Source organism: Macaca nemestrina, chromosome 10 (assembly GCF_043159975.1).
Source record: "Macaca nemestrina isolate mMacNem1 chromosome 10, mMacNem.hap1, whole genome shotgun sequence".
Lineage (NCBI taxonomy): Eukaryota > Metazoa > Chordata > Mammalia > Primates > Cercopithecidae > Macaca > Macaca nemestrina.
The window spans coordinates 17,120,264-17,146,887 of NC_092134.1; the positions used below are offsets into that span (position 1 = coordinate 17,120,264).

The 26,624-nt window shown below is 36.4% G+C and overlaps 1 protein-coding gene across 5 annotated transcripts in view; it reads left to right on the forward strand.

Annotated features, from left to right (window-relative positions):
• The window catches only part of LOC105495270 (mediator complex subunit 13L), a 317,806-nt gene that overhangs the window by 161,147 nt on the left and 130,035 nt on the right, over nt 1-26,624 (forward strand). For 4 of the 5 annotated variants that reach the window (XM_011764584.2, XM_011764594.3, XM_071071010.1 and 1 more), the window contains 2 exons: nt 3,589-3,673; nt 18,296-18,379. In XM_011764584.2, coding sequence (XP_011762886.1) covers nt 3,589-3,673; nt 18,296-18,379 — 169 coding nt within the window. The remainder of the gene's footprint in view (nt 1-3,588; nt 3,674-18,295; nt 18,380-26,624) is intronic. The other variant, XM_071071011.1, reaches the window with a different exon arrangement.

The following is a 26,624-nucleotide window of genomic DNA, read 5'->3' on the forward strand; positions in this document are numbered from 1 at the left end:
CCTTTCTACAGTACTGTGCTGGCTTGCTTACTCCATCCTAATTCATAATAAACCTAGAACTGGATTGATGTAAGGACTTCTGTATTTTTCTTTTACCACATTGTTCTGGTGATTCTAGTTCCTTTATCTTTTCATATAAATATATAGACTTAGCTAGTCTATTTCTATAAAACATTCTGCAGGGATTTTTTATTGGAATTGAGTTGGTTCTATAGATTGGTTTGAGAAGAATTGGCATCAAGAATTTTTCTAGTTTGTGGTCAATTTATCTTTTTTATTTCTTTTGTTAGTGTTGTAGTTTCAGCATATTTTGTAAGATTTATACCCAAAGATTTTATGGGTTTTGGTGCTACTGTAAATGGTACTTTAAAAAATTTCAGTTTCTAATTACTGATTCCTAAATATAGAAATGTGATTGTTTTTTGTCTATTGACCTTGTATTCAGTGATTTGGCTAAACTCTGTTTTAGTTCTAGTAGATTTTTTCTGTTGATTCTTTAGGATTTTCTAATAGACAGTCATGTCATATGTAAATAGAGACAATTATTTCTTCCGTTCCAATCTGTATGCCTGTTGTTTCTTTTTCTTGCCCTATTGTATTGGATGAAATTCAAGTATAATGTGGAATAGGAATAATGAGAGCAGATATCCTTACCGTTCATTCAGTCTTTTGCCACTAAGTATGATGTTAATTGTAGGTTTTGGTTAATTACTCTCTTAAGTGTTTTTTTGGTTGTTGTTGTTCTTTTTTTGAAGAAATAAGTCTATTCTAGGTTCTATTTTAAAATTGTAGAAATCAGGATTAAATTTTAATGATATATTAAAATCGTGTCAGCCATACAGCAATTGTGATAAAGTTGACATTGCCTGTGCATGCTCATTGTTCAGTGTTCCACAGTGCATGCCTGGAGAGCTGTAACACCTCAGTATTTCATTTGACAAAGTATTTGAGAATGATTTCAGAGAGTTTGCTGTTGGTAAACTTTCCTTTGACATCCTCTGACAAGGTCAAGGTAACACCAACATTAAAACTTGCAAAATGATGATATCATGAGGAAGGAATTAGATGTGAATATGAGATATTAAGACAAGTAATCTGGTTTCTTCACCAAGTCAACTGCATGTTTTAAAAAAAAGGAAATGGGCAGTACTTGATCAAAGAAGACTTAAGAGATAATTGGCAGACCTTGCTTAGAATATGATTTGATGCACACTGAAGTATTTAAGAGTGGGATTTGCCATAAAGTATATCAAAATAATCAAAAAGGGTGGTTGTAGCAGGAGACATAATGTTGATAATTTGGCTTAGGGATTTATTGGGACTAGTTATTCTATTTTTATCTCCCTTCTTTCTCTCCCCCCTTCTCTCTCCCTCTTCCCCTCCCCTCTCCCCCCCCACTCCCCTCTCCCTGTTCCCCCCTTCCTCCCCCACTCTCTTTCTCCCTCCCTCCTTCCTTTTTATTTATTTTTTTTTGAGACAGTCTTTCACTCTGTCACGCAGGCTGGAGTGCAGTGGTGGCATGATCATGGCTCATTGCAGCCTTGACCCTGCTGGGCTCAAGCAATCCTCCCACCTCAGCCTGCAGAGTACTTGGGACAACAGGTGTGCACCAGTACACCTGGCCAATTTTTAGTTTTTTTTTGTAGAGGCAGGAATTGGCTGTATTGCCCAGGCTGGTCTTGATCTCCTGAGCTCAAGCAATCCTTCTGCCTCGGCCTCGCAGAATGTTGGGATTACAGTTGTGAGCCACCACATCCAGCCCTCTATTTTAAAGTATATTTGAAGATTTTAATATCAGAAGTTTAAAACAGTGGGCTGAATAGGTGTCACCAGTGGAAGAAAACTCTGGAAATAAAAGTGGCACACTCTTCACAAATGCTGCATCACCAGCACTCTTTATGGCACAGAGAATGATTATGTAGGAAAATACTGCACCAGTGACTGGGTTGAAGAGTGATTCAGAAGAGGTAGACTTGGAATATTGATGTAGTTTTAGGAATTTTTAACTAATTTATTTTGCTTATATGATCTGTTTTATGTATGCATAATAGTGGAATATGATGAATAGGACTCAATAAGTTTAAAGGAGCTCTTTGAATAATTGGAAAGTGAAAATTGTAAGTGTTAGGAATGATGTTATAGTTTGTCACCTTCCCCTCTTCTCCTGGTGGTTTGCAAAATAATGGTGTATCTTAAACTTGATGGTGCCTCAGGGTCAGTGAAATACATTCGGAAAGAAAAGCAAATTAATGTGGGGTGTTCTTTTTATTGAGATAGTAACTCTCTTTCAAACCCAGAAAAGTTCTACCCAAAGGATAAATGTGTCAGAGGGAACATAGATTCATGATACCTGCAGAGCATTGTTGGAAATTTCGGAATGTTTTGTCTTGAGCAAAGACTCCCAGTTGTTAGCAGGAATGTTTTTCTCTTTGCTGTACTTTATTTCTCTTGCTATAAATAACATAACTGTTTTAGACAGAGATTGCTTTGGGAAAATTTGGTAAATCAGGATTAGCCACATAGGCAGGAAGACAAAAAGTTATTTGACATAACCAAGAAAAAAAAATTCAGCTTTGTAATTTTCAGAAAGTCTAATAGATAAAAGGCCGAATGTAGTTTTTCAAATGCTGTCTGATTTGAGAATATGGAGATGCATTTTGGTATGTCTGCTGGTGTGGTAAAAGCATTAAATATGCCTTGTGGATATAATGTGTGTTTTAATTCTGTCAGAATTTTCTCCTCTGAGTGCTTTTGTCAAGATAACAAGTAAAGAGAGGAAATTTTTCTTCTGTAAATGTTTTCATCCTTCCAATTTTTTGCTATCTTGCATTGAACTGGTGTAATTTAAAAGGAAATTAATTGTCTTCTAGGACATTTTGTATCTTTTTATATTTATGAAAATAAAAGTAATTTTAGGAATGCATGGGGCATTGTTAAGACGTTGGATTCTTTTGGTGTTGGAGTTACTTGTTGCTCAGTGTTGAAATTTCAGAGGCAAACAAGATACTTCACAAAATGTCAAACAATAACAAAATTATAAATTTAGGAAATAAATTTGATATTCTGGGAAGATGTGATTTCCTGACAGTCTCTAAAATCATGTCCTTTAGACCTTCAAAACATGTAAAGACATTTGTGTCAATCTGACACTTCTGGAATTTTTTCCTTTTGATTTTCCCTCTATAAAACATTTTATAACTTTACTATTAATTTGTAACATTCTTTTTTACCTTTAAATAGAACTTTAACAAAATTAGTCTTTGTGATACTCTTAAGTAGATTAATTTGAGAATTTTGAATGATTTTAAACTTTCAAGAAGCAGATTGTAAAGACATTTATGGGAGGAGTGTTGCACCATGCCTCATATTTCAGACTTTAAAACCAAGACACATTACTCTTTTTTGTACATAAGTATTTTATAACTTTGGGCAAATACTTAAATTCCACTCTCTGTTTCAGTGTGAGATTATTTAAGTCATTTAAATTAACTCATGAACTTTGCTTTAGAAAAATGTTTCAAAAGTTTCTTTTTATTTGGATGTCCTTTTTACTGTTTTGTTTTTTTCTTTTTTCTTTATTTTTTTCAGTTGTGGAAGAAGGACTCTGGGAAAATGGCCTTTCCTATGAATGTAGGACGCTGCTCTTCAAAGCGATCCACAATCTGTTAGAAAGGTAAGAGAAGGAACAGCAGACAGTGGTTTGCAGACAACCAAGTATATTGCTAGATACTGACAGTTTCCTGTAATTTTCAAAAACTTTTCACTTGCAGTGATTTATTACTAGTATGAAAATTAAATTATATAAATCTTTAGTTTCTCTTTCTATTGATATAATTTGAAATTTAGAGAAGTTTTGGGAATGGTACAAAGAACTCCCATATTCCCTGCCCTTTAACGGTACTTTTTATTTTCAAAATGTATTCCCTAAACCATTTGTATATTTGTAAGCTCAAGCTTGATGTTCTTTTTTACCGTTAAGTATTTGGTGTATATTTCCTAAGGACAAAGGTATGTTAGTACAGTATGATAATAAAAATTAGGAAATTTAACATTGATAAAATGCCATTATCTAACCCCTAGTTCAATTCAGATGTCATCAGTTGTCCCAGGTACATCCATTATAGCTTAACCCCCTAAGATTCAATCCTTGATCATACATTATATTTAGTTTTCATGTCTCTTTAAATCCAGAACAGTTCCTTAGCCTTTTTTTTCTTTCTTGACATCGATATTTTTGATGAGTTCAAACCTTATATTGATTTTCAGTTGTAGATAGTTTTCTCATGCTTAAATTCAGGTTATGCTTTTTATTAGTAGTAGGAATACCATAGAAGTGATGTTGTATTTTCAGTAGGCTCATATCATCAGTGTCCCATTATTAGTGATGTTAACATGTTCTGTCACTTGACTGAGGTAATGTTCTGTCAAGTTTCTCCGCTATAAACTAGTATTTTGTTAACTATTATTTTTGTCAATTTTGTTATTTGTAATTAATAAGTAATTTGTGGCCAGATACAATGAGATTGTGTAATTATTCTATTTCTCATCAAATTTTCATTTATTTGTTTTAGCCTATATTGGTGGTCCTTGCTTAAATCATTTATTACCGTTATGGTTGTAATGTTAATTTTCAAATGCCACCACTCTTTCTACTTTTATTAGTCAGCATCCTGTTGTAAGGAAGAACTTTTTCATTTTCTTCCATTTTATTTCCCTATTTATTTATCTTGCTATGTAAATTGGAACCCATGGGTTGTTATTTTATTCAATGGATTATAGTTGATTTTTACCATCATTTATTTTGGTGCTTAAATTCTTCCAGGTTTGGTCAGAGGAAGCCTCTTTGTCATGGCTCACTCCTATGTCCTTTTGACACGATCCCATCCTTGGAGCATCCCCTTACTTTCTGGCATAAGGATATGTTCCAGGCTCTGAATAGTATTTTGAGGGGAGAAGTAGCTGACAAAGAATGGGTTCATTAAGAGCTTGTATGAGAAAAACTTTTTACTTCTCTTCCTGAATCTATATGTAGTACTTTTAGGTAATCAAAGCTGAAAGGACTTTCCAGTTTCTTATCCAAGCTGTTTGCTAGGGTGGTTACCGCTATAATATAACTGCTTAGGATACTTGAGCTACAGTTGATATGTTATTTCAGTTGCTCAGAAAGACTTTTCTCACCGAAGATTCCTCTATTTCTCATTCTCAACTATAGCTTCTCTGAGTACTCCTCCAAATCTGTGATTTGGAGTAGACGTAGAAATCATCTGTTACTAAGGCATAGTATGAATGTGGAACCATTGATTTAAGAGTTGAGTACTCTTAAGTATTCGAAATAGTTGGTAATTCTGTCTCCCACTGTAGAACAAAAAAAGTACACACAAACTCTATCCAAGAAAATGTAGAAAACTTACTGTTGCCATAATCCTGTACCAGAATAAAACTCTTGATATCTCTGCAATAATTAACACACCTTTAAGCACAATTCTTTTTATACAAAGTTATAAGGTATGTGGAACAAAGTATATTTTAAAATTGTAGCTCACTGTGTGTTTTTTTAAATATCAAGATTTATTCCTTTCAGAAGCATACGAACAAATGCGAAGATGAATTATATTCTTTTAAGTTTTGTACTGGCAATGGTAGCATGTTTCTTTGTTGAAAGACAATTAGAAGAGCAGAAAAACTGGGAGGGAGGGGAAATGCAGGTAATTCATTTATTTTTAGCTCATGAATTCAGAATTTTTGTTGGAAATTGAAGTCAGGTCAAATTAAACTTTATTATTTATAAGAAAATTGTCGGCCTGGGCAACATGGTGAGACCATGTCTCTACAAAAATTTTAAAAGTTAGCCAAGCATGATGGTGTGCGCCTCTGGTCCCAGCTGCTTGTGAGGTTGAGGTGGGAAGATTGCTTGAGCCCAGGAGGTTGAGGCTGCAGTGAGCTGTGTTCATTCCACCACACTCTAGCCTGGGTAACAGAGTGAGACCCTGTGTCAAACAAACAAACAAACAAAGACAGGAAATTAATTATGACATATAAAGTTTGGGATAGTTCTAAAGAATTTTAGTATTCCTTGGCTTTATTTCAGGGTCTGTTTCTTGGACAGTTACCCTAATCTCACTAAGCCTTAGTTAACATATAATAATTAAGTACAGGACACCATGTACTGTGAGCTTTTGCTGGATAATAAATATATATCATGTGTGCCACATAATGCCTCCCATACTGTTAATGCCAGTAACTATTTTCACTGTAAATTTATTATTTTACATACTTTGATTTGTATTCTTTCAAATTTCATTAAAGTAGTTCCAGAATGCTCTATTTGAACCCTCCTACAGGAGTTAATTTTGAAACAAATAAAACATCTTTTCTTTTAGAAAATAATGATCAAACAAACCATCTTTGTACAGTTTGTATGGATGACTTCAGATTCTTCTGAAAAATGGTACTAATCCTGTTGTTCTTTAAGATAATTTTCTCTTATCAAACTTAGTGTAGCTTTGTTCTGTGAATGAAAATTACCCTGCTTATGAGATAGGAAAGCAAATTTAAATAATTGTTGTTGGCTCCGTTTATTCATTGTCAATAGAAGTTGGAAGGACTAATATATGCTTGCTTATCTGTGGTGGTGGATATCATGAAAATTATGCATGGCTTCCGCGCCCCCCCCCCCTTTTTTTTTATATAAAAGCTCAGCTATTGTTAGTGTTAGTGGTAGAATATATTTTATGTGTGGCCCACAACAGTTCTTCCAGTGAGACCCAGGGAAGCCAAAATATTGGATATCTGTACAACCGTTTATTGTAGTCTTTGAAAAATCTGTGTATAATATGAATTTATCGAGATACAGTTTACTATCTAATTCCTGGCAATTTTATGTTATGTCTTTTCATTTCTATTCAGATAAGATGTGGATATTGAGAGTTTCTGGCTTGAAAGCTACAACTGAGGGTTTTTGTTTGTTTGTTTGTTTGTTTTGAGACGGAGTCTCACTCTGTTGCCCAGACTGGAGTGCAGTGGCATGATCTCGGCTCACTGCAACCTCTGCCTCCCAGGTTCAAGCAATTCTCCTGCCTCAGCCTCCTGAGCAGCTGGGACTACAGGTGCGTGCCACCATGCCCAGCTAATTTTTGTATTTTTAGTATAGATGGGATTTTACCATATTGGCTAGGCTGGTCTCGAACTCCTGACCTTGTGATCCTCCCTCCTTGGCCCCCCAAAGTGCTGGGATTATAGGCATTAGCCACGGCGCCCAGCCGAACTGAGGTTATTAAAACAGATCATCAAGGACTTTATCACTTGGAGAGTGTTTGTGGATCCCCAGCCGTTTTTTCCTTAGTTCGCATGTTAACAAAGTTTGTATTGTGATCTATTATTTCTGCTTTTTATTTTTTAAGCCTAAGATAGGTTTAATTAAAAGGGAATTTCATTTACTACCTTGAGAATCTCTCACAGCTAAGCAGGAGCCATATAAATTGACCTTCTTTACAAAAGGCTGCAATTTCTATTGTATACAGAATAATGTCGCTGAAGTGAGTTATTGAAAAATAATTTTACTATAGAAATTAAGGAAATTTCTCACAGAATAATACAATTTCATTTGTCATTGCTATTGATTGGTGCTGAGCTAATTTTATATTGATGCTGTGTAGAATATTTTAAATTCTACAGTAATGTGACTTCAAATATTTTCATCTTTCACTTAGTTCTCCTGTAACTCTTCAGTGTTTGTTGAAACTATATTGTATATATCTAGCTAGGGTCATCAGTCCATTAAAAACACCGAAAAGGTCACTGCTACTTACTCAAGAGCATTTTCCATAAAGATATCAGACAGAAGAGAACATAGTTAGCTTTAATTTTATGTCTCTTTTTCGGGGTACATGTTTGTTTAAGTCCTTTTCTTCACTTCCTTCAGAGATAAGAGATATTTTGGGTCTCAGTTCTGCCAGTTAAGTGTGTGACACATGCCAGTGACTAAAGCCTGCTGAGCTTGTGTTCCTTCACCAGTAACATGGTGATGGAGGGGTTCTTTGGCTCAGCACAGTACCTTTCTCATTTTAAGAGCTCAATAAATGGTTAACTGCTGTTGATACTAGCTAACAGAAGTGTTGATACTACCTTTTCAGAGTTGGAGACAAACATTAAAAGTCACATAGTCCATTTACCCAGCTAATTCTGGAATCCCATTTGCCCAAGTAATTCTGGAATCCCTTTCTATAGTATCTTTTTTTTTTCCCTCTTTTTTTTGAGACATAGTCTCGCTCTGTTCCCTGGGCTGGAGTCCAGTGGCGCGATCTTGGCTAACTGCAACCTCTGCCTCCCGGTTTCAAGCGATTCTCCTGCCTCATCCTCCCCAGTAGCTGGGATTACAGGTACCCACCACCACACCTGGCTAATTTTTGTATTTTTAGTAGAGATGGGGTATCACCATGTTGGCCAGGCTGGCCTTGAATTCCTGACCTCAAGTGATTTGCCCACCTCGGCCTCCCACACTGCTGGGACTATAGGCGTGAGCCACTGCACCCGGCGTTATATCTTTTTTACTGGATATATACTTTTTGTTAAGCACAGTTTCCCAAAGAGTTCTTTTTATCTTTAAAGAGTACTTAATATTAGAAAGTCTTACACTGAGCAGAAGTCCGTCTTCCTCTAACTTTCATTTCTTTGTTAACTCTGTTCTTTGGGATCATTTATAACGCAACCAGTTCTGCATCCATGTGATGGCCTTTTTGATATCTCGACCCTCCTGAATTTTTCTTTTTCTGTTTGTGGTTCTTAATATATAATGTTGAATTCCTCGCCTTTTCTTGCCTGCCTTCCAGATGTCCATCCAATTGGTCACATTCTCTTCATTTTGGCCTGCTTCAGGATACCATAAATGTTTTATGACTTATTCAGTCAGGTTAGGCTCAGTTATGCAGTAGTAACAGAAGACCTGAAAGATCTTACTAGCTCATCCGATAGAGGTTTATTTCGTGTTCATTGTGAGTAATTGATTATAGTACTATATCCTCTTCCCTCCGCAACTCATGTTGACAGGGCACCCTCCTGAGTAGGACTTGGTGGGTCCATGGTAGAGAGCACAGAGCAGTGGCGGAGCACATAGTCGCCCATTAATGCTTTTGCTTGGAAATGGTATGTCCCATTTCTGCTCACATTTCATTGGCCGAGACATTCAGCACCAAGCTTAAAATCTAATGCATGGCAAGGTATCATCTTTCAGTAGGAAGATACCGAAAGTACATGGCCAGGCTTGATATCAGTGGGACAGAAAGGGATAGCATTTATTTATATAGTATATACATTGGGATAGTGTACGTTTGGGAAAAGAATATATCTACCATACCTCTTAATTGAGTTATCTTCGCCTTCTGTTACTGTAATCTGTCTTCCAGACAGCTGGCCAGTTATGTTACTGAAACAGATACGTTTCTGAAACATACCTATGGCTATATTTATACCTGGTTTTTAAAACTTTGAGTCTTACTGACTTCTTTTTGTCATTTTTTAATTTGTAATTTGTCAGAATTTCAGTATCTGAGAGTATTTAGACATTCTGAATTTTATAGTTTTAGATCATGCAATTACGCTTGTTTTTCCTCTCTTTTGAGAAAGTAAATGTGCTTCCTATTTTCTTAATGATCACTTATCTTTTTTTTGTTTGAAAAATGCCCAGAATGATAAAATACCATTAATGTAGTTTTTACTTATGTAGAGTCTCTGCTAGTCCCGTCTACTTCTTTCTATCCTTCCCCCCTTTCTAATAATGCACCAGTTCAGACTGTTCTTCATCAGTCTTCAATTTAGGGAAATTTTGTTAGGTATTTATGATGAACTTCTCAAAGGTTACACTTTATATTTTAAGTTCAGATTGCCTCACACTCCTTAGGGGAAAGTACTTTGGCTATCAGTAGATGTTGGGAAGAAAAAATCTGCGGTCATTTTTCAAGGGTTTCTTCATTTGGCATTTTTAGTATTGCAGACCTAATGGCTGTTATTTTGTTAGGATAGTTAGTATAAGTTTTCATAATATACCATATCCTTTTCACCTAACTCTATCAAAATAAAATATTGGAGGTAAAAGGTTTTAAAAAGCCAGAAAATATGTGCAGTTCAAAAACTTCTGAAGAGTTTTTCTTAGTGCTTCAGTGATTTGTACCACATATGGGACTTAGGAAAGTCTTGCTTTTCTAGCTATGTAGAAATATTTAAAAGGTCTGACACGGTGCTGTCAAATTGGCATTATGTGCAGTAGTATACTTTAAATTTTCTTAACTTTTTAGAATAAAATATATGTTAATTTCAATAGAAAGCTCATTTTTTTTCCCTCTAAAATGCAAATGATTGCTTTGTATACAAGAGAAGATTACTTGGGTCTTTTGAAGTTGTTATGCTTTATCATGTCCATACTTACTTAGGGAGACTTTAATCTGTGGGTATCTGATATTTGTAAAACATAACGGCTCTTAAGAGCAGTCAGCTGCTGCTGCTGTACTAATGGGTTGTTAGTGTATTTACCCCATGATAGTTTATAACACAGCTGTAAAATTGCCTTTGGCCCAAAGCTGCTCTATTTGCCAAGATTCAGTGTTTAGAGTTAAGATATTTTACGTGGAAAATACAGTGAAAATAATGTGGGGAAAATTGGAATTACAATTATGATAACAATAGCATTATATTTGTCTCTTCCTATCTTTCAATATGTTGTGTTATTGTAATGCAGGTGATGCAATAGAGGTGATTATCAAGGGGCAAATGAGGCCGGGCACGTGGCTCATGCCTGTAGTCCCAGCACTTTGGGAGGCCGAGACAGGTGGATCACCTGAGGTCAGGAGTTTGAGACCAGCCTGACCAACGTGATGAAACTCTGTCTCTACTAAAAATGCAAAATTAGGTGTGGTGGCGCATGCCTGTAATCCCAGCTACTCAGGAGGCTGAGGCAGGAGAATCACTTGAACCCGGGAGGCGGAGGTTGCAGTGAGCCGAGATTGTGCCATTGCACTCCAACCTGGGTGACAAGAGTGAAACTCCATCTCAAAAAAAAAAAAAAAAAAAAAAAAAGCAAATGAACAATGGCCTTGGATGTGGTGGTGAAGGGATTTCAGAATTACATATTCACTGGAGCAGGGTGGGATGTACCACCCTAGTTGAAGAAATCGTGAGATAATACTGTAACATTGAGAGTCCTTGGGTATAATGTGATAACAGGAGCAAGAAATCAGTAATCAATAAATACCAACTTTATTGAAATAACAGTGTTTATTTCTCTAAAGAAAGTAGGAGAATGAGTCTTTAGACTTAAGGAGCATATACTTTAATGAAAGAGACAGTACAAATACCGTAGACACAAGTGACTGAAAGCACATGTCTGTTTGTAAATGTCTAGAAAGAAACATTCAACCTGAGACTAATCAGATATTTATTGGATATTTTTTGGTCAAGGGAAGGAATTAAGACTTTAAATTAAAAAAAACAAAATTGATCTGGGAGCAGCGGCTTTTGCCTTTCTAAGCCTAGCTACTCAGGAGGCTGAGTCAGGAGGATTGCTTGAGGCCAGGAGTTTGAGACCAGCCTGGGCGACAAAGTGAGACCCCCATCTCTAAATAAAAATAAATTAAAAGTAAAGAAATAAAAAATAAAAATTAGCTGATTGTGGTGACATGTGCACTTGTAGTCCCAGCTCTTTGCGGGGCCAAGGCAGGAGGATGGCTTGAGCCCAGGAGTTTGAGGCTGTAGTGAGCTCTGATCTGCCACAGCACTCCACCCTGGGCAACAGAGTGAGACTCTGTCTCTAAACATAAATAAATAAGTACATAATTTGGTAGTTGGAGAATGAGATTGGACACTAAAAATATAAAACTAGAGGAGAGATAAAGTTTTTGAAATTACATTAGAATGGACATTTCAGGTGAGGCTAGGCCTGTGAAAGAAGCTAACCGGACAGGCATGTTAGAGAGGATGGGATTAATAGGGCTTGCCTGGCGAGAGGAGATTATATCCACTAGGGCACAGTAGTAGCCTAAAGTAATGAAAATATAGGGATCGCCTGGCGCGGTGGCTCATGCCTTTACTCCTAGCACTTTGGGAGGCTGAGGCAGGTGGATCATGAGGTCAGGAGTTCAAGACCAGCCTGACCAACATGGTGAAACCCCATCTCTACTAAAAATACAAAAATAGGCCAGGCGTGGGGGGTCGTGTCTGTAATCCCAGCTATTCAGGAGGCTGAGGCAGGAGAATCGCTTGAACCTGGGAGGCAGAGGTTGCAGTGAGCCGAGATCACACCCCTACACTCCAGGCTGGGTGACAGAGCCAGACTCTGTCTCAATAGAAAAAGAAAATGAAAATATAGGGATCACTTGGGAAAAGTTTCTTCAGCCACTTGATTATGTAGGTTTATTTTATTTGCTTAGGATTTGGGAGCATTGTAGTTTCTAGGAAGGAGACTTCTTTGCATATATGTTTGATTTGGATTGGAATGGTGAGCAAAAGGCTTTGATGCTGGTGGAGATATTCTAGTATGAAGTAATGTAAAATTATTCTATATGAACTGCCCTGTAACTCCATGGTTAACAGAAGATATAATTTTGTTGCAGTTATGATAGTGAAATCTATCAAAACTGTCATACTTAAATAATTTGAAGGGCCCAGAAAAGAACAGAGCTAGTGGTGGGCTGCCTTCTGTACCTCCCAACTGTCTCATCTGGGAAATGGCTTCCTGAGCTAGGCTGTGGCTGCTCTGGTGACATTTGTAATCTTACGTCAGATCTGCCTGTGGCTTTGGGATTAGAGTTTGGGGGTGCCAACTTCGGAATCAGGCTGCATTTGTGCTTAATTATTCAGAGCCATATGGCATGACACAGAAACATTAGGTACACACATACACACAGCCTGATTTCATTTTCATTTTTCAGCAGCTCTTTTCTTTTTGAAACAGTGATTTTGGGGAAGTGGCGGGGATTGGGAACAGAAATAATTTCCTATTGCTTAAAGACCATTTTGTAAATCTGGCATCACAATGATCTTGCCAGATAATATTATACTACTTTACAGCATTATATCATATTTGGAAAGTGAAGTCATTCAGAAAATCTCAATAATAATGACTGGGATTACTTACTGAGTAGAGAACCAGGGTTAATTGATACATAGTCTTAGCACTATTTATGATGATATTGATTTGAAACAATTTTTGGCAGATGGAGTGTGTCTGCTTGACTTATTTATTTTTGAAGTTAAGTATAAATTTTGACCCTCAAAGATTGATAGAGTTTAAAAATGGGAAATTATATTTCTGATGTAACTTTTATATCTTAGAATTATCTTTCATTAAAAGATTTGCAAATTATATTCTTTAAAATATCATTAAAGCATTTGGGCAGCAGTGCTGGTCATACTAAACATTTTTTAGTGTCTATGAATCTGCTATGATTTTAATCTTCAGTGGGATATGATGGGCTATAAAGAAGTGAAGTTCGTAGATTTTTTTCCCCTCAAACACCAATGTTGCATTAGTGAGAATACATACACATAAGAAAATTCAACTAACTGTACAAGACTACCCATGATTACTGATTATAAACAAGAAAAATACCAGCATTACATGAATAGGAAAATACTCCTTGGTATATGGCATTCATTTCTCATATATTTATTGAGCACCTCCCAATATAGAGCATACATTTAAGCATGTTACATAATGGGTAGTTAAATATTTGTTGAATATTGTCAGTGAATAAGACAGACACTGTCTGTACTTTATTCCCTGACAAAACTATCAGTTTTATCTGATAGTTTTAAGCTGTAGAACTTAATCATTACAACTCAGTGGTGAAAGTGCTGATTTGTAGATGTTAGAGTAGTGTGCAGGCTTGATTCGGGACAGAAAGAATGAATAGAATTCAAATTAGAGGAGAAGGGAGAAGAAAGAGATTTCAGGCCAAAGCAGGGTTAATAGACATTAGTGGTAGTATTTAATATAGAAATTCAGAGCCAAGGACATGCTTCATAGTTTACCAACCCTATGTAATTGTGAACGATGTTTTGCTATTCCACACGTTTTTCTGAGGAAAGAATTTAAAATGACTTTCATTAATTTTTGTTGTTGTTTTGTTTTTGAGGCAGGATCTCGCTCTGTCACCCTGGCGGGGGTGCAAGGGTGCCATCACAGCTCATTGCAGCCTCGACCTCCTGGGCTCCAGTGATCTGTCCACTTCAGATCCCTGAATCCTGAGTAGCTGGGACTACAGGTGTACGTGACCACACCCAGCTAATTTTTGTTTTTTGTAGATACAGGGTTCCACTGTGTTGCCCAGTCTGGTGTCAAACTCCTGGCCTCAAGCTGTTCTTCCACTTTGGCCCCCCAGAGTGCTGGGATTACGGGCCTGAGCCACCATGCCTAGCGCATTAATTTTTTTTTTTTTTTTTTTTTTTTTTTGAGACGGAGTCTCCCTCTTCACACAGGCCAGAGTGCAGTGGTGTGATCTTGGTTCACTGCTGTCTCTACCTCCTGGGTTCAAGCGATTCTCTTGCTCCAGCCTCCCGAGTAGCTGGGATTACAGGTGCCCAGCACAACACCCAGGTAATTTTTGTATTTTTAGTAGACACGGGGTTTCACTATGTTGGCCAGGCTGGTCTCAAACTCCTGACCTCAGGTGATCCACCCGTCTCGGCCTCCCAAAGTGCTGAGATTACAGGGGTGAGCCACCGTGCCCCGCCAATTTTTTAAAAAACTGTAGATCCATGACCCAAAAACGTTTGAGAACCAAGGACTTTGTGCCTCTATATAGGCTACTGTTGAGTCAACATATTCCCATGTATCAGTTAGGTCTTCCTTAGCAAAGGCACACCTTCTCTCTCATCTCTTCCTATAACCGTGTGGAAATACTTTCTATACTGCCTAATCTTGGAGGGACTCTGTGTGTATCTCCCATCTCTGCCACAATACTTAAAAAACTGAGTGAAAACACTACTTCATGCAATTCTCTGCTGTCATGTTTTCCTTTCATTGTGTGGGAAATCATCGATCACAGGGAATCTCATTAGCAAATGAAAAATCATGTAAGTTATCTGTGACTCTCATTTGGAAACACATGGTTTTCAGATTGAAGCATTAGTATTTTCCATGGCTGTTTTGTGTATAACAACCTTTTGTTGACATTGCCTGATGAAGAAATGTGACCTGCAGTGGAAACTCAAGGAGATCTATTCACACAGTGTTGGACTCTCTGACAGCGTTTTCATCAGCCTTTTTGCCTTTTGCTTTTGTCCTTAAGTGGTCTTGACTGTGCACTGCTCTTCCACCCTCCAGACCTTGGTTGTTTTTTCTGGAATGAAGTCAGCATATAGAATTTGTGACTTATTTGATAGAAGAGCAGATAAACTTTCACACATTGTCCTCTTTAGTCACAGATATTTTATCTGCTTTTATTTCATATTATACTGTCTATAGCCTTGGATTTTTCTTTCTGTACACTGTAAATTTATGATTTGTTATTGGATAAATGGTTCTTTTGAATTCTGACCTTCAAGACATAATATGAGGAAATAAATATTTTTAAAAACAGTATTTTCTAAGTGAGGATGTGTGTTACTGGAAGACTGTTCAATGTTTGATGTGATGCCATACCTGTTACGTGCCCTATTGCTTTTATTCTTAGCATTATCAATTTTAAGATACACCTTCAATTTAACAATGGCTTTTGGAGAATAAAGAAACATTATCACATTAAATAGACCTGTAATTTACAAGGTACATTTGGACTTAAGAAATAAGGAAAGAATTGGGAAAATGTGACAGCATGAGAGTTGGTGTATGCTAATTATTAGATGTCCTGGCTCTGTGATCAGGTATACCTGGGCTTGTGTGCAACTCTGCTGTTTATTATCTGGATGACATTCTCACTGTGCCTCAGCTTCTTCATCTATAAAAATTGCTGTTGTAACACCCATCTTTTATTACTATTACGAGAATTGAATGAGGTACTGTGCCTGGTAATCAACCAGGTAGTGGTGGTATAGTGATTCTGGTAGCAGTTATTGATAATATTATTGCAGAAACTTGGTGTCAAACACTAGAGTTCTAGTGGAAATATGTTTATATGTACTCTAATAAAAAATATAATTAAGTCTGTTAGCTAGTGAATAAACTGGAGATACTTCTTCAGTTTTGCTTCTTGAGTACTTCCTCCTTGGGTGGGTGTGCCATATTTCCTATTCTAAATTTAATGGAGTCACATTCTTTACCCCTAAAAAGCATTTTTTTTTTTTTAACTTACAACCTTAGGAAAACATATTTGGTTACTCTGAAAATGATTTTCTTCATTGTGAACAATGAAGATTGCAGTAGAAATTTATTTTCAAAGTAAAACCAGTTGAGCCCAGTGACTTTTTGGTACATTGATTCTCCAAATTGACTGTACCCAAAAGGAGTTCCATTGTGGTCATCAGAAACTATTACCATTTACTAACCTATCTAACCTGTAATGAGTTGGGTGAGGGCTTGAATTGTTTCCATCCTCCTTGATGGTATGGAAATTACAGAGGCAAAAGCCATGTGCAGAATTGCCTCAATATGGAGTAAAGAATTGCTATATAACTCTTTTGCTGGTAGGTAGAACCTTGTATAGAAGAATCATTCAGTCTTCTGATATCTTCTGATATCTTTTCTTACAAAATATGTAGAATTTCATTGAATACTGTTAGAGATAACTGTATTTCACTAGTTCCAAGTGTACACATTTCCCCCATGTCCCCCCACATTTTTATATTTATATTTTTATATTTATTTATTTTTTTGGAGATGGAGTTTCTCTTTTGTTGCCCAGGCTGGAGTGCAATGGTGCGATCTCAGATCACTGCAACCTCTGCCTCCTGGGTTCAAGTGATTCTCCTGCCTCAGCCTCCCGAGTAGCTGGGATTATAGGTGTGCACAACCACGCCCAGCTAATTTTTTGCATTTTTAGCAGAAATGAGGTTTCACTATGTTAGCCAGGTTGGTCTCTAACTCCTGACCTCAGGTGATCTGCCCGCCTCGGCTTCCCAAAGTGCTGGGATTACAAGCATGAGCCACCACACCCAGCCTCATTTTTATGTTTTTAAAATCAGTTATACTCCTTACAATCCATGACATCCACCGTTGGCCAGGTGACAGTTAACATATAGTTGTTATTTGCCTGTACATGAGTGAACTTGGTCATAACTCTCTGTATTGTTGTCAGTTCAGCTGAATTGTGTGTATTATTGTTGTTACAAGAATTGGGTTCACTTGCCATTTAACATGTCTTCAAAAATACATGTTAGAATACCTTGTGATTTGATGTTAAAATGACATACAGAAGTGGGCCATAGCTTGTATATGAGTAAAGCAGATATTCATTATAGAAGACACAATTGCAATTCCTTGTTTCTCGCAAAGCCATAATCAAGTACTTTATTGTGCCTACAAAAAGAAAATACGTAAGATAAAGCTGTGCTGTATTTTTGTCACTGAGATCCTTGTCACATAAAAAGCATTGCCTATCACATGCCAAGCCAAAAAATAAAAAAAACCTGCATTAAAACTTGCAAGATGGGCTGGGCACGGTGGCTCACACCTGTAATCCCAGCACTTTGGGAGGCCGAGGTGGGTGGATCACTTAAGGCCAGGAGTACGAGACCAGCCTGGCTCAACATTTAAGAGAGACCCCGTCTCTATTAAAAGTACAAAAATTAGCCAGGCATGGTCGTGCACACCCATAATCCCAGCTACCTGGGAGATTGAGACAGGAGAATTACTTGAACCTGGGAGGTGGCGGCTGCAGTGAGCCAAGATTGCACCACTGCCCTCCAGTCTAGGCAACAGAGACTCTGTCTCATTAAAAAAACAACAACAACAACAACAAAAAACCACTTGGAAGATGGGTGTCAGTGGCTTGGACGAGTATCTCTGAAGTTCTCTTAAGAAATGCTATATTCCTAACATTCTTGATGATGCAAGAATTGAAATTATGCAGAAGTGTGATTTTATTTGAAGTAATTCTGAAGCGTAAGATGTTTTAGAAATACATCAATCAATTTATTTTGCTTACTTGCATTTACATTTTCCGTTTTACGTGGGCATAAGATTCTATGCCCAGTGTCCGAGAGTTCTTTTGGGAAGTATAACGTAAAACTTTTAAGTGATAAAAGATTTTGATAGTTTAATTGGTGGTGTTTTTATTTTTGGTGATGTATCTCATCTGGTGTATTGCTTCAGCGACTTACTAATTTGTTGTTGATACTATAAAAGTAATTCTTGATGTCATTATTTTAGGTGCCTAATGGATAAGAACTTCGTTAGGATTGGGAAATGGTTTGTCCGACCCTACGAAAAGGATGAAAAGCCAGTCAACAAAAGGTGAGCCTTTAGAATGCTCTTGGCTTTTTGGTTTCTTTGGCCTTGTGGGTGGGAGAACAGCTTATTGATTTTATTTATTTCCTAATAATGTTAGTAGTTTAGATATATTCAAATAGATTCCTGGATCACAGTGTTCTTAAATACTATATTATTAAATTTATATTCAATATTAAAGATTGATTAGAAAGGTGATTGCCAATATACTCATGTTCAAACACATATTACTATACTATTTGGAATTGAAATAATCTGTTTTGTTATTTTCCATTTTCCTTCCTCATCTTTGACTTTTTTTTTTTGAGGCCAGGTCTTACTCTGTCACCCAGGCTGGAGTACAGTGGCACCATCTTGCTCACTGCGGCCTCAACTTCTCAGGCTCAGGTGATCCTCCCACCTCAACCTCCCAAGTAGCTAGGACCACAGGTGTGTGCCACCACACCTGGCTAATTTTTTGTATTTTTGGTAGAGATGGGATTTTGCTGTGTTGCCCAGGCTGAGCTCTAACTCCTGAGCTCAAGCCATCCGCCCGCCTTGGCCTCCCAAACTGCTGGGATTATAGGTGCGAGCCATTGCGCCTGGCCTCATCATTAATTTTTTAAAAGTGTTATATGGCATAAGTTTAAATACAATAAAGACATGGTGACAATTTTTGTGGAATTCGTTGGTGCCCCTTAAAGAAGATCAACACATCCTTGACGATTGTAAAACCAGAACTGTGAATTACTTTCCTAAACAATCCTAAACTTGTAGCCATCGTGTGTGTGTGTTTAAATGCAGTCCTTGATACTATACAGACATGGAATTTTAGATCAGTCACATCAGAAGCTGAAAACAGAACCCTCAAAATTTAAAATTTACTTTGGCTACCTCTGAATGTAGCATACACATAGTTGGAATCATAAGTTGATGGTGAATATTCATTATTGATGAGCATGGTATTCAATTTAGATTCTGTTTTATTATCAGTGTACTTGCCCTAAGTGTCCCAGGTACTGGGTGCAGATTAGAGCCCGTAAGCCTTACATAGTAGTTTTAAGATTAGGCCTTTTCTTTTGGTTGCAAAATTTCATCTGGAAACTCCTGCCTCATTAGGAACCTTTGCTTGCTTAACTTTCCTAGTTTCTAGCAGAGACTTAATTAGTAGTCTTCTCACTCAACCTGTCTGCCTTAAATCTTTAATGAAATGGTTATGGAATCTTCTCATTAACCAAACATGATTTATGAAAATTTTCAAAGCAGATAAATTAGGGACCGGAAGTTTTCTTTGTCAAATCACCATAAACTTTTTTGAAGCATTTTCGCTTTTCAGTACATTCAAAATCCTTTAAGAAGTAGCAATGTGTATGGATGTGTAAAAGTTTGATTCTGTTTACAGATATTTTGACTGATGAAATGGGATTTTTTTTCCATATATATATGTATATTGATTCGGCTTAACTAATGTGTTTCATGGGTTTTTACTTTTATTTATTTTTACGTCTTTTTTTTTTTTTTGAGACAAGGTCTTGCTTTGTTACCCAGGCAGGAGTGCCAGTGGCGTGATCTCAGCTCACTGCAACCTCTGTCTCCTGGGTTCAAGTGATCCTCCCACCTCAGCCTCCCAAGTAGCTGGGACTGTAGGCCCACACCACCACACCCAGCTCATTTTAAAATTTTTTGTAAAGACAGGGTTTTGCCATGTTGGCCAGGGTGGTCTTGAACTCCTGAGCTCAAAGCAGTCCGCCCACCTTGGCCTCCCAAAGTTCTGGGGATTATAAGTGTGAGCCTTTGGTTTTTAGTTTTAATCTTAGCATTCTCCTTAAATTTACAGAGGACTTAAATTTAAATTTTTCTGAGGTGTTTAAGACTCTGCGGAGTTAAATATGGAGTGCTTTAGTCCAGTGACCTTCTTTATCATTCTGAGTGCATCTGTCCATGCCTAGCATGGATTGTGTCACTGGTGAGTTAACTGAGCTAGTCATAAAATATCTTTAGATCATAAAATACAGGATGATTTGACAGCCACTGGGGATGAAGAGGAAATGTAGCTACAAAATAGGGATTGAAGGAGTATCAGTTCATATGTTAATAGTAAAAAATAATGTTAAAAAGTCAAATATAGTTATCAGCCAATTTTATATGGAGTTTGTATATCTTTCCACTCATTTAGGCTCCAAAAATCTTCATAACTTTAGCAAGCCTGATGTAAATAATACATGTAATGTATTCGGGAATTTGATTCAATATAAGTGGGAGGCTGCTGATATCTGAGCACTGTGATTGAATGAATTTTAGACTTTATATTCATGATTGAATATGGGACTTTGTTTTCCTACAGTGCAGAAATGTAAATTATTTTGAAATAGTATTTCAGAAAAGCTTAACAATTAGAAAATTTAAACCAAAGATGAATTTAAAAATTGGCATTTGCTTTAATAAAACTTTATTAGGTATGATGACCTTTTCCTCCTTTTATTCTCTGAGTGGAAAATAGAGCCTCTTGGTAGATGTTGAAATAGGATCTCAGTAGTCATGTCTGAGATGGACAGTTTTAAATGGGACAGTCATGCTGTGGAGCAGAGCATTTAGCATTAGAAGAGAATTGGGTTCACATCTTATTCTTCCACTTGCAAGTTAGATTTTGGACAAACTTTATCTCAGCTGAACTTTGATTGTTATTGAGTTGAAAATCATAATGTCTTAAGAGGGTTATAGTGAAGATTAAATTAGATAATTTATGTGGCAGTTTATAATTTAGTTGAGAGAAAGTAGAAATGAATTAAATTAATTTTTCTTAAGTTTAATTGTGTCTTTTTTGGTACATTGGAACAGATCTGTTTAGTGACTAATGGAGAGGAAAACCTGTTGCCCAGTGCTAAACAAATTAAATGTACCAATTTATATTTTAGAAAAGCTCTTATTTCTAAGTATAGTGTAATACTAGCATATAGTATCTATATATAATACCTATAATCCTAGCATATAGTGTATATGATATATATGCTATATAGATATATATGCTATGTAGATATACTATCTATTTGCTAGGATTACTAGCATTACTGATTATTAATATTACTGATTTGTCATACTGCATATTTTAGATATTCTAATCATGGTGAAAAAAATACTGATGAATGAGTTCTTCCTGTTGGAATAATAGCATATGATTTTTTGTGCTATAATTTCTTTCTGTACTCCTTTAAAGTTCTTGTGCTATGATTTCATTTACTAATGGACTCCTAAAAGAGTTCTTAATGTTTGATATGAGTTGATGTTCATGAGAATTCTAAAATAGATTATTTATATATTATATATTAAATATATGTATTTGATTAGGTAGTTTTAGAAACATAGAAATTCATTCAATATAATTTTTTCTCTGTATTGACATCTTTTGTTATTCATATCCTTGGGAAAAGATTAAGTAGAAAAGACAACTTTGGATTTGCCCTCAAGAGTGGTGACGAACTAAAATCAAACGTACAAAATTTCTGTTTTCTGAGGTCTGTGTTGAACTTGGAAAAAAGTTTTTGCATTCAGAATATGTTCTAAAACAAACCAGTGAAAAATAAATTCTTTTAAAATCATTTGGAAATTATTCCAATCATGCAGGTTCTCTCTGTTGGGAAGGCATTTGTTTTCTAATTTAATTTCAATCCACATTTTATTACTGGAGATTTTGAAATCTATATACTTTAGTCTTTGAATGTCATTTTTAGCAAATAGTTTATTGCCCTCAATAACAGTGGGCCTTTGATCTTTTTTGGTATCAGGTATACAGAAGCTAAGTTAACTTGCTAATTCATTTTTCTGGGTTAGTTTGCTGTCACTGACTCTTGGGCAAACCTACTCTGCTCTTGGGTGATAACTCCAGAGAGCATCACATGTTTTCAAATATTCTAATTACTTTTGTATGTGCTGATAGCACACGTGCACATACACCCCCACCACACATACACCCATACACACTGAAAGTATATTACTTTATGGTTTTTGTCTTTTCTCCTAACTCTGGACTTTTTAAAACTTCTTTTTTATTTTCTTACATTACCTAACATACATATTTAAGAAATGTAAATACATTTTTTGATTTAATAGCAAAGCATGTATTTTGTGTAGCAATACATTATTAGCTCATACCAGAAATGTTTTGATGTAGGAGAACCATATTTAGCATTTTGAAACTTTCATTTCCTTTCCTTTCTTATCCTCCCCTTTATCTCCTCACAGATAACAACCTGGTACTCCATTTTCTGAATTAATTTGCTATCACTGACTCACGGGCAAACCTGCCCTGCTCTTGAGTGGTACGCCTTCTCTCCATCCTCCTCTTTCTCCCCAAACTCTATTATAGCCCAGTCATCTGTGTTATTTAGCTTGTAGAGGTGCCCAGATAAGAAGGCAGTGAATGGTTCCCTAGTCTAGAAGGTGAGCAGACACTTCAAATGTGAACGGTAAAACAAGCCTCTTTCTAGTGTCTAGAAAAATGAGAACAGTAGCTATTTGTAATTTTTTCTCTATTCCTCATAAATTTACTTTGCACATGTGGTGCCTATCTGTTAACAAGGGCTTGCTGATGGGAAATCCATAGATAAATATTAATGGGACAGTTTGGACTTATGTAATCATGCATAATAGTTTTACAGCTTTTTTTCTTATAGCTCTGTAAAATATTTAGTCATTTTCTGCGAGTCTATCTAGGGAGTTACAGTATTCTGCCATTTGAATATATTTGGGGATTGTGTGAAAAGTGAGAAGAGGGTGAAGTTAGAGTCTTGGCGATCATCAGCGTTTTTAAAATGGGTAGAAAAACAAGAATACATAAAGGAGACTGAAGAGTCAACTGGAAATGAGAACCAAGAGAGACTGGTGTTACCAGAACCATGGAATTTTAAAGTTTCAAGATTGATCAGCTGTGTCTGCCATAGAGGCATGTAAAACATGTACTGTAAAGACTATTAGATTTGGCAATTATGTAGTCATGGTGACTATAACATGGGCAGTTTCAAGTGGTGAAATTCTGATTGCAGCAGCTTGCATTATAAATGGTAGTTGAAGTGAAGATACTGAATGTAGAGCTCTTGCCATATTTTTTACAAGTAGCTGCAAAACACAAAACTGTTGATTCAGGAAGGAAGCAGACAAACACTTAATAAGGGCTTGTGATAAAGCTTAATAGTAGTAGCTATAATTTTTTAAAGTATTTTCCGTGTACCAGGTACTTTGCTCTGTAGTTTCATAAACATATATAGGGGAATGTTAAATTGAAAGACCACTTCAACCAGAGGCGATGATAGTTAAATACAGTATTTGCTTTCTAGCTAACTCTTCTAGTTTTTTCTTTTTTTCTTAATACCTTAAAAGAAGTTATGACTGTTAGTTTTTATTTTTCATTTGTGCTATTAGTGGTCTAAACAGTATATGTCAACATTAATTACTGATTTTTACACTTTAAAGTAAAATATATTTAAATATATGCTATTTTCAAGAATGATTGAAAATACCTTATAGTAAAAGATATACCTTGTTTTTAAAATTCTTTTTTATAGTAGAAGATTTACCTGGTTTTTAAATTCTTTTTTATAGTAAAAGATATACCTTGTTTTTAAATTAAATTAAATTTTTTTTTTTTTTTTTGAGACAGAGTTCCACTCTGTCGCCTAGACTGGAGTGCAGTGGTGCGATGTCAGCTCACTGCAACGTCCCCCAGGTTCAAGCAGTTCTCCTGCCTCAGCCTTCCAAGTAGCTGAGATCACAGGCATGCACCACCACGCCTGGCTAATTTTGTATTTTCAGTAGAGATGGGATTTCACCTTGTTGGCTAGGCTGGTCTCGAACTCCTGACCTCAGGTGATCCACCTGCCTCGGCTTCCCAAAGTGTTGGGGTTACAGGCGTCAGCCATGACACCTGACCTATACCTTGTTTTTTAATATACTGGAGAGATTGAGAGAATACCATTATTGTAATTCCTTTTTATATTCCGGCTAGATAACTGAAACCAAGCCCGAAACAAATCTCTCCTTGTTCAGTAGACCATTCATCCAGAAATATAGATGATTTTCCATTAACTATTTGACCTTGTGGGACTTAGCGAATCCCTTGGGACTTCAATTTTAGCATTTATTTCTAAATTGTCCTTTAGCTTTCAGATTCTCTGATTCTCTAAGTGAAGTGAATTTGGTGAAGTCTGGACATGTCTTATCCATGTATGTCTCTGTATATATCCAGATCTTTCATTCTTTTTTTCTCTACCACTTAGGGCGTGTTGCCTTCGTGGTATTTACTTCTGCTATAAGCAGAAAGTAACTCCTGTATTCATCAATGCGGGAGGTTTGATTCCATTCTTCCCAAAAGTTGGAAAATTTTAAAAGAACATGTTTGTAGAGAGGGAAGGATTGTGTTAACTCGAGTAACGATATTCATAGTCAGATTAAGAAATGGAAGGGGAAATTGTAGGTACCAAATGGGAGTTGAGGTGTTAATTTCAGTTTTTATTACAGAGGTGACCACCTTTTCACCTTTGCTTAGGATGTTTTAGCCAAAAGCCACTTACCCTGTTGGAAAGAAAGTCAGTTGAAGCTTCAGAGCATGTATGAATAAAGGTTCAAAGTTTAACCTTTTAGTAGCATGAGGGAAGTACTGTTCAGTTTACTCATATCTCAGCCTCATTTAGGATGTTGTTCCTGGTATGTTTTTCTGACCAAATAATAGACTGAGCCTAAGTACCATAGAATGATATTGCAGTATATCAACTAGATCATTCTTACAGATTAATGAAATGGATTACTCTAGAAGTTGACTACATTTTAAAAAGGAATGTTTTATCCTCTGCTTTGTAAATGTAGCTAAATTCAGCATACTTCGCTGAAGTATCTTAGAATTTAGAGAAAGTGTAAAAATGAATATGCCTGGAAGGTTGTTTCCATTCCTTTTTCATGGCATCTCAGTAACATGGGGGGAATTTTATGGCAAGTTAAAAACAGACTTGTCTGAGGGAAATGACTGCTCCTATTTTTTGCTGTTACTATATTTTTTCATTTCCACATTTATTTTGTATTTACAAAATGAGAAAACAGTTCATCTGTGTAGGCGAGAGGGGAATGTTGTCTTAATTTTAATTTGGAAAATTTCAGCTGTAGTAAGTATAAATTAATTTTCCAGTGTGGCTTATTATTACTTATGAATTCCTGTTATAGTCTACCATATATTTCTGCCACCTGTATTATTAATCCTAAAAGGATACTTATGGTATGTTTTCAGACTGAACCCATTGGTTTAATAATATCAAATGGTTGTTTAGATGATATCATCCTTTTCATTTCCATTTAGTTTCTGGTTTATATAATTATAGTCAAGATTTAGTGAAAATCGCCGGGTGCTGTGGCATATGCGTATAGTCCTAGCTATATGCATATGCCATAGAGACTGAAGCGGGAGGATTGCTTGAGTCCAGGAGTTCAGGAGTTCAAGTCCAGCCTGGGCAACACAGTGAGAATACCATCTTTATAGAATAGAATTTAGTGAACATTACTGTGGTGTGGACATAAAAGAAGGCAGATTTTGAAAGAAGATTTAAATAACTGGAAAGTGTATATTTTATTTTCGATATTGTCATTTTCAGTTCCATAATTTCCATTGGACCTTTTTTATCATTCCATTTCTCAGCTGTCATTTTGTATTTGTTTATTCATTGTGAGCACTTTTCCTTTATGTCCTTAAGCTACTTACAATAATTGCTTACAGATTTTTGCTACTAAAAAAATCTGGATTTTCTCCATTGGTTTTGTTTTCTCTTGAATATGGGTTAGATTTTTCTTGTTTTTTTTCATATGTTGAATAATTTTGAATTATATTCTGAACACTGATATAGTGTCGAGACTCTGGATTCTGTTATGTTTGAACATTGTTAATTTGGCCTTTTCTTTTTTTTTCTTTTTTAAGCAAGGAGTTAACTTTGGCTGAATTCAGACTCCAGACTATTGTCTCATTTGTGGTGGGCTTCTTTTATCCTAGGGTTTCTCAGCCTTGGCACTGTTGATTCATGGGCTGGATAATTGTGGTGAGAGCTGTCCTGTGCATTGTATAGTGTTCAGCAGCATCCCTGATCTCTCCCTACCGGATGCCAGTCACACCCTTCTCCCTCAGTCGTGACAACCCAAAATGTCTCCAGATAGTTCCAGATGTTCCTTGGGAGGGCAAGTCACCCCTGGTTGAAAACCACTGTTTTAGCCTTCCCAGGCTGTTGAGAGCCTGCACCATGCA